At 36.8% G+C, this 9,418-nt stretch overlaps 1 protein-coding gene across 1 annotated transcript in view; it reads left to right on the forward strand.

Annotated features, from left to right (window-relative positions):
• Positions 1-221: 221 nt before the first annotated feature.
• Positions 222-9,418, forward strand: part of LOC131880045 (lysyl oxidase homolog 2-like) — a gene marked incomplete in the record, with an annotated part of 15,769 nt that continues 6,572 nt past the window's right edge. Inside the window, 3 exon segments of the mRNA XM_059226541.1 lie at positions 222-603; positions 1,968-2,200; positions 2,269-2,477. Of these exon segments, the coding sequence (XP_059082524.1) occupies positions 357-603; positions 1,968-2,200; positions 2,269-2,477 (689 nt within the window).

A 9,418-nucleotide genomic window follows, 5' to 3' on the forward strand; every position in this document is an offset into this window, starting at 1 on the left:
TTGAATATCGGACAAATTATCTGTTGATAACTCTCGGTTCCACAGGGGTGAAGGCAAATATGTCAATTGGAAGTCATGTTACGCACATTTTGGCTATCCCTAGCATCTGAAAGTACCCAAAAAATGAAATTCCATTCGAAAGTCATATCTCTTTAGTTCCACCTCAATTGGGGGAAATGTTTCAAAATATCAATGTGGATTTCAATGTCAGTAGTGCTCCCTCTTTGGGCAAAAATACCGAGGAACTGAGCGAATTGGAGGATGGAGGATACACGGCATAGATAAATAGGCTTTCCCCCTCAGTTTGACCGCGATCTTTGGCGAGATTGTTGCAGGTTTCAGCTCCGATTCAAAATATGCTGGCTAACAACATGCAATTTCTAGTGGGCTTTTTGGCCTTGTGCATATTCTTGGATGCCATCGTGGTGATTTGTGCTAATCCAGAGGATGATATGCGAACTAATCGCCGAGCATCTCGTCGACAAAGGAGACGGAGACAAAGAATTCTTCAACTTATGCAAGCGGATTCACCAAGTCTCATGTTCTATAATCGATTTATCCCATCGACAACTCCGTCCACAACTCAACCAACTCCAACTCAAGGTCTTGAATTGCCAGAGATTAGATGGACCATTCAGACTGGCTTGAATTTGAGTAATTGAGCGGGTTTCTATAAAAATTATTTATCAAGCCTGAACATGCTCGTTTTAGCGAACATTGTCTCAACCAGAATGTACTTGAAGACTGTTTTTACACCTTTTGTAAGATCAAGTGTTAAAGTCTTGTAAGAAATATGATTGCTCCAATGACATTTCCATTTGTACAGTAGTTCAAGTCAAAACAAATCTACTTAAAACAATGCAGTCCAACTGTCTTGTTTTCAATTTGCTGCCCTCAAATTTTCGTAGAAAGTATGCAGGTGTTGATCCAGTAGCAGGACTTAAGTCAGACTTGGACAAGTTTTTGACCAAAATTCCCGATCAACCTTTTATCCAAGGGTTAGCCAGATCAGCCAACTCCAATTCGTTGGTCGATCAAATAATATGTGGAAGAAAAGTTACGTAAATTGAATAAATTTTTCGCCTTGAATTACTTGGATTCAAATCCCAGTAGCGATAAGGAAGCCCACAAAAAGTAGCATTCAACTAATTCACCATTCTTTATGGCTGGCTTGGCCCTAACTAAATGTTAGCAATTGAAAACATGCATATTTACAAATTGTGGCTCAAGCTGATCAAATTTGTCTCGTGGTCTTTGCTTCTTCGCTTCAACTTTTCATAAGAACCTTCGACATAAGTACCGGTAGGTACTGGTATGATAATAATAACAACGGATTGAGTACTTAAGCAAGTGCATCATCTATATTTATCAACTATTTATGAATGTATTTCGCTTTCGATCTAGTGAGTAGGATTTCAAAGTTAACATTTCCGTTGTGACCTTTTGCCACCTTTTGCCAATAGAACAAAATGTACACTTGATTTTGGAGGTGGAATGCAACTGTAAAAATGTACAAAAGACGTTTTATGCACAGGAGTTTTCGAGTTCTGGTACTACATGCTCTTCAAAAATATTCTTGATTGCAATGCACAATTTATGCAAAGTTGCTTGAGTCTTTAATCAATAACTTACATTGTGAACGATGAATTATCTTGTCGCTTGCATTTTGGCACAAGCACTCTCTAATACTCAAAACACCTTGGGTCCTCTGAAACAGTAACTCTTAAGCTCGTTAAGCGTTAATCATCATTTTATCTTCTTGATTCTTGAGGGTTATTTTCTAATTGGCTTGGTTTAGTTACATCATTTTACGATGAAGGTAAAAGTCAATCCCTGGGGTGCTTAAAGTTTTATTTGTCGAAGCTAGGACAATTGAAGAACGCTTTTCAAAATTCGTGATAGATGTCCCTTAAAAAAGAACCAATTGACGTTCATCAATGAGCAAAGCATCCTTGTGTTGGTGCTAGCTATGATGCAGTTTGAAAACATGATTGTGGAACAGATTGGAACAACATTCAACGTCACCCAGAACGAAAATAATCACGAGACGCTGGAGGAGTCGAAAAGTGAAATTGACATGCTCATTGATGTGTTGGAGACATTGGAAAATGAAGTGGAACCAGAGGAACTGTCTTCATCCACTGGCCAGTCACCCAAGGAAGGAGAACTTCGTCTGGTAAATGGACGAACCACACATGAAGTAAGTCTCTGGGTCGAGGATCCACCCCTTCTAATAGGAGATAATGTGTTTGTTTTTGTCGTATTCAGGGAAATATTCAGATTTTTCACATGGGAGAATGGGGATCGATTTGTGATGATGAGTGGGACGCCGTTGAAGCCAAGATTGCTTGTAAAGAATTGGGATTCCCAGGAGCCATTGGACCTACTCATAGCTCTCAATTTGGATACAGTCTCAAGAGGATTTGGATGGACAATATGTATTGCTATGGCACAGAGACATCCATCACAGATTGTCGGTAATAATACGGGACGGAAAGTTACCTTGTAGCATGCCATTTTCAGAAATCATGGGAAGCTCAACAATGCAGTAAGCAAATTGGACCAAGGTGCTTTTCCAGTTTTGACTGGTAAAATAGTGCCAAAATATTGACTAGGGAAGTTAACAAATAATTCAATAGATTGTTAAAAGTTTGTTTTCGAAAAATTGTCCAAATAAATGAAAATCTCTTACAATTATGCACGTATGCAAGAGACATAAAAAAGTCCTAAAGATAATTAAGCTGGTACAGATGATTTACCAAGCTGCTCTCCGTTCACGTGAAATGATATTCATTCACACATATTTGGTTAGACACACGAGAAAATAGTGTAGGGATAAACCGTGTGAAAATGGGATCATTGAATAAGAGAGATTTTGTTTATTTTTTACCAAGTCAGATGGCAGCTTTCTTGCTAGGCCTGCCATCTATTCCCGCTTCGTCGATCCTATCATTAATTGTTACTAAAGGTCTAGATGGCACTGGAATATCAAAACATTACAAGATTTTAAAGAATTGCAGTGGTATCTAACGCATTTTTGGGTATGAATACTGCGAAAAAGAGAAACGGAAAGTCATTCCCATTGGTTTTTCTATAATATGTCAGTGGAACATCAATCGAAAACCAAGGTAAAGCCACCGTTCCTCATAATCTGCTGATTATCTTGCACTGTAGTTTTGGGGACAAGTTTTGGAACATTTCTCTCTTGAGGTCTTCAATACGTGTTCCAGCTTTTTCTTCAGGTTTTTTGGGCTAAACATTTTTTGTCGAAAATAATTATACATATATTATGGTAAAAAGGCATGTCCATGGGGGAGAAGGTTTTTTTTTGCTTTGAATTACGCAGACAGTGGAAACATGTGAAAATGAAGTTAGGTACAAATTGAATCAGAATCAAACCTAAAGGAACGATTTTGTCATACGTACATTAAGTGGGAGATGCCCTCCTAAATAGCAAAAGGAATAGCAAGACCCAGATGCAAACTCTTATATTTAAATTGAATTAAGCTCTTCCCAAGAGGAACCAATCCTTCTGTCAAGGTGTGGAACAAAGAATTAAGATTTAACCGCCGTATTGCTTTTCATTTTTTGCGCTTGTTTCACAGAAGCAAGGTTTCCAGCTTTCAGTGTTTTCCATACTTTTAACCTGAAAGTGAAGTGCTCCCAATTTTGTCTCCTTTATTTCAATCTTAAACCTAAGGACAATTGGCTTACTCCAAACGCTTATTTTTTGTGCCCGTAGGGTTTACACCAGTCATCTGTGCTTCGTTTTATAACGTTTGAAGAACAATGGATCGAACGAATCGTTAAGATACAGATAGCGATTGTAAAATCAAGACAGGTATATTGATCTTTTATCTATGAGCTTTGAAATATTTGATCTGCAACAGATGGTGGGTCTACAAGAGATACAATTTGTCATAAAGCTTCGAAATTGTAGCACGTCTGAAAGGTGTACTGAATTCATATTGTTTTTTTAAAACATATTTGAGCCTCTCTGCCCTTTTCTGGAACAAGACATGAGATTCACTATTAAACGTTTTTTTTATATTGCACTTTGAACTGAGGCCAGGGTCCTGCTATAAACACCTGTCAGTTTAATGATTCCTGAATCTGTCATCCTTTCTACCTGTTGTATCTTTTATTTCAACAGGAACTTACTTGATATTAGTGCATAGGACAAGCAAATCCTGTTTGATGTGAGCAGTTGTTGTCTTGTTTATAAAGTATTGTCTCTGCCGACAAAATTTTTCAGTACCTTCCCTCTTAGGTCACCACTACGTATGCATATGTTAATTAAACTTTTCATCAAGTGTTCCAGAAGGTCGTTCCCAATTGTCTTTTAAACATTGTTTTTGTCCTTTGCATGGATATTGTATCAGGTCAGTAGTTAAGTGGTTGAGTGCATGCTAAAAAGCATATCCTCTTACATTTGCGAGAAAACGTCAGAGCGTCATCATAATTAGAGGTCGGAAAATAGTTTATGATTTTGTTCTAAATAGTTATCTTTAAGTTGTGAAAATCAGCCAAAATAAGTTCTGAAAACTTAAAAATAGGCGATGAAAAGGTGATTTTCAATTTTTTTGATTATTCAAGAATTGCGATGCTTGAAAGGCAAAAATTGCTTGATTCGTGTTTTTCACGATGTTCTTGCTCTTTGGGCCCAGAAATGTGGTCGAAAAATTAAATTTCAATGAACATAAAATCGTATCTATGACTTCCAAATGAAAATCATATATTGAAGCATCCCGAAATCATAGTCCAGGACAAAATAGATGAGTGGTCTTTAAAGTCCATACCATCATTGTCTGAGAATTTAAGGCTACGGGATGCAAAAAAAAAACTTACGTTATGATACATAGAAAAAGTGAAATACATCCTCAGTTACCCATCGATGTTGGTCATTCTTGCGAAGAGATGTTCAAAATAAAGGAATTCATTAAAAATGAAAACATAACAAATACGAGATGAATATAAATGTGTTCATCCCTTTGTTTTTCTGGCAAAATAGCATGTAAAAGCCATCATATGGAATGTACTGTGCAGGGTGGAAAGAAATTAAAGGTCATTCTCTGTTCCTTCTTCAACTCTTTCCCCAGCCCTCTAAGAATTGCTTGATCACATTAATTCTCAAACTTTCATCAAAAGGGACTTTTGAAAAAATTTACCACCATACCATAAATATTCCAATTTTAGTTTAGTTTAGTTTGGTAACCCTCTGACCTGTGGCCATTTGAAGACTGACTCCTGTAATCCCAGATCGTTGCCCTCGGTCTGGTCTTTTGTAAAGGAATTGAGCGTTCATGCATGATGTTAAAACTTAAATTAAACTTGCGAAATATCTTTCTGACCCCTGATGATGACCAAGGATGGGAAATTATGACAGAATTTCCGTCAAAATACTTCCGTTCAAAATGCTAATTTCTACATTAAATTAATCATAAAAATCCTAGAAACAAGTAGCAAAAAGTGTAAGTTTTTTAATGAATCGTGGCTCTAATAATCAGTCTATTGAGATTAGCGAGGCTAGTCAAGTTGAGTGATTACACGATTTAGTAGTCACAGATAAAGATGCTTTATAGGCCACCAAGGATTTAAGGTTCTTGAGTTCCCCTGGTCCTGGATGCTGTGACATCTCAATTTCTGATGAGATGCTCACAGGTTCTTGCTCCTGTTTTCTCGTACTTAATACGTTGCATCTTAGATCAGGGCAAGTTTTCCTCTTCACTAATCACAGTGGTAAGAATACACTTTAAAGTTTTGATGGAAATTCCAAAAACATCTTAGCATTTTTTTACCTCAAGAAATCATAGGGAACAATTTTGATTTTATTGCTTTATGGAATTCTAGCCCACATAAAAAAATTTACATGCCTAAAACATGTAAAGAACTAAAAGTTTCAAAAACCTACTCAATCTGAATAAGGAGCAATAGTTAGTTAGCTCTACCATATAATTTATGATATCATCTATTTCACCGTTACTTAGTTACATGGGATTTAGTGGTCCAATTTCATCGTTTTTAGCCCCAAAATGCTCTGGTTATATGTTACTTCAATTTCCCAAAGAACTAATATCGATTTTCAATTCACAAAAATGAAAGATTATTTTTCTTTTTCTTGCATAGTCTCACAAGAGAAAAAATGTTATATAATGTCACTTAAAACACACTAAAACTGTAATTTTTGAAAATATGTTTTACAATCATCATGTGTACACTTAGTCACGCATTCACTTGAATTCTGAGGACAATACCTACAACAAACAATGTTATAGATTTTGTCGTTTCTTGAAGACTTTGTTGAAACTGACAAAAATAGCTTCTTTAAGAATTCATTGATGTTTATGAAATTTTCAGTGACCGCCCAGCAAATGTTGTTTGGACGATTCAAATTTTTTTAACCTGCTCTTTTGAGGGTTTTGAATATGGTTTTATAAGATTTTAAGTTCATTTGAAATTATGCAAGAAAAAGAAAAAATATTTTGTTTTCGTGATAATGAAAATCGATATTATTTTTTTGGGAATTGAAGTAACATATAACCGGGGCATTTTGGGGCTAAAACCACTGAAATTTGGACCACTAAATCCGATGTAACTAAGTAATGGTGAAATAGATGATATCGGTAAATTACATTCAAGAGCTAACTAACTGTGCTCCTAATTTAGATTGAGTAGGTTTTTGAAACTTTTTAGTTCTTTACATGTTTTTTAGGCATGTAAATTTTTTATGTGGGCTAGAATCCATAAAGCAATAAAATTAAAATTGTTCCCTATGATTTCTGGAGTAAAAAAATGCTAAGATGTTTTTTTGGGAATTTCCATCAAACTTGATAGGGCTTTTCTGACACCGTAGTAATGTTAGCTCACAAGTCTGAGCACATTTTAGCACGGTTTCTCAACTGATTCAGCATGTAGAGCAGGTTTTTGAGGGATTAGAGAATCGTAAATCAGTTGATGTCGTCTCTATCTTGACTTTGCCAAGGCCTTTGATAAGGTAGGTCATGGACTTTAGTTAACCGGCTCCATGAGCTTGGGATCCACCGCAAGGTTCTGAATTAGTTAAGAAGTTTGATTTGTCATCCATTTCAAGCAATTGGTTAGAGTTGAGAGACTCTGAGGGCGGCTTTGCAGTAGGATGGAAACCGGATTCAATCTCGGTTTCCATCCTAGTGTAAAGCCGCCCTTAGTGACGCACATGATGCCAGTCGGATGCTTCTCAGGGCTCCATTTTAGGTCTCTCCCTTTCTTCATTGCTCCACTTCAAAAGCCTAGTACTTGTAGTAATGTCAGTTACATGAAATTAAAAAAAAAAATATTTTCGAATTTTGAAAAAACTGTTTGTCGTTTTTGCAAAAATCTGTCTGTACCTAAAAAACCAACAACCGAAAGATTTGTTGTTGCACATTTGGAAATTCCCGCCTTTTTTAATGGCTCAAGGCCTGCCTAGGGTGCATAATGAGTAAATGTCATAATGATTAGATTTAGAATTAGAAAAAGGATTTAGACGAAGAAAGACCACATGTGAATATTTGAATATTACTATATGTATAATATTGCCATCCGAGCCATTCCCTTTCACAGGCCAAAAAAAACCATGCTATCTAAAAGTATATTTCAGTGCCCAAGCATAGTATGGTCAGAAAGGATCCAAAATATATACGCTTTCAATTAAAAGATCTGTGATAGTTGAGTGGTTGAATGTACCCAATAGCGGGTGACATAGATCCCCGGGCAGCAGGGTTCGTATCTTGCATTTTTTGCCTTTGATTCTCTTCCCCGACTTTTCTAATGAAGACTTTTAGATGCTAATCACCCATAGATGGAGAATTAAACTGATAAGGACATGACCCTGCCCATTGGAAATATTTTAAGGATTTTAAGGCCGCGACTCAACCGCCGACCCACAGTTCCCAAGCACGTTTTTTCGTCTCTTTATTTTCAAAAAACCTACTTGGTCTAGTTCAGACACATTCTGAATTTGCTTCACCCATTTGGGCTCCAATGAGTTCAGCAGGTTGCCAAAGGTCGAACAAGTCCAAAGATGTTTCACTAGGACATCACAGGAATAGAGAGCTCTCGTATTGGGAGAGACAAAAAAGTTGGGACTCTTCATTGTTCAGAGAAGGTGCGGAAAGTATCTGGTACTGTACGTCTTCAAAACATTCATGAGCTTTGTCCCCACCCAGGAATTTTGGTCAACTTCTCGAGAATCCAGGCTAGTTTCGAACAATGAAGTCCACCTCTGTTCTTTCTCGGGCTCCTTCATTGTTAAGATTTGCTTCTTCTCATATTCGTAGGGAATAATGTAGGGCATGTTGATTCCAGTAGCATTTTTAAGTGACCTTAGACAACGTTTCATCAAAATAACCTGATCAACCCTACATTCAAGGCTAGCTCGGTCTGCAACTCAATTCGTTTGATCAAATTTTATATGAAGTATAAATCAAAGTCGATTTTAATCCTTTTTCGGGTGATTGAACTGCTGGGGATTCTATTCCCAGTAGCGGTAAGGAAGTCCGCATGTGTTAATCGATTACCAGAATATTTACCAGAACTATTACGAAATGAAATAATTCGCTCTTACCCTTTGTAGTGTGCTTTTGAGAGAGCACACTTTTGACCCAGTTGTTCAACTTTGAGTTGAATTTGTATTTTGTTACTTTCACGACCAAAGACCTTTCTCATTTGAATGAAGATGTTAAAGTGTTTTTTGCTCACTTCCAACGTCAATTCTACAGTCTACATTCCGTCGCATATTCCATGGCTTATGACTCAAATAACAGAAAGGGTTGTGCCTTAAAGTAGATTCAAGGAGTATCCGTTTTCGCCAATGGTTTGGTGATTGTTGAGGGTGATCAAACAATAATACAATACGTCATGCTAGAAAAACATCATTTAAACCGAGTCATGGGAAGGGAAGTTTGAGAATTTGTGTTAACATACTCAACCAAAGATGTTGCCTAGCATGATATAGTACTTAAACTCTCCACTCTGAATGAGTTATCTTAGGGCCGTAATCCGAATTCAATCGAAATAAACTACCCGGAGCAATTCACAAGCCTTAAAGCCACAACACTTTTCAACGTCGCTGAGAGTAATGACAAATTCTAGTTTCGATCCACCTGACATACATTAAGTGATTCTGAAATATGTAGACTGTTGGTAGATTGCCCCATTGAGCTTCAAATCTTTTTTCAGGTTTCACGGAAAAATAAAGGCTACTTCGACGGCGTAGCATACACCGTTTTGACGTGTAATACATATTCATGATTAAGCTTCTCGAAAATTCATGAGCTTGCCTGTTTTTGTGTTTTTCTGTAGAATTAACAGATAACGAAGATAAAACTTACCTTTGATCGCTTAAAACAACATGAGTACTTTCATTTTTTGATGGTTTTAAGGGATGCTGTATGTCATC

Source organism: Tigriopus californicus, chromosome 5 (genome assembly GCF_007210705.1).
Source record: "Tigriopus californicus strain San Diego chromosome 5, Tcal_SD_v2.1, whole genome shotgun sequence".
NCBI lineage: Eukaryota > Metazoa > Arthropoda > Copepoda > Harpacticoida > Harpacticidae > Tigriopus > Tigriopus californicus.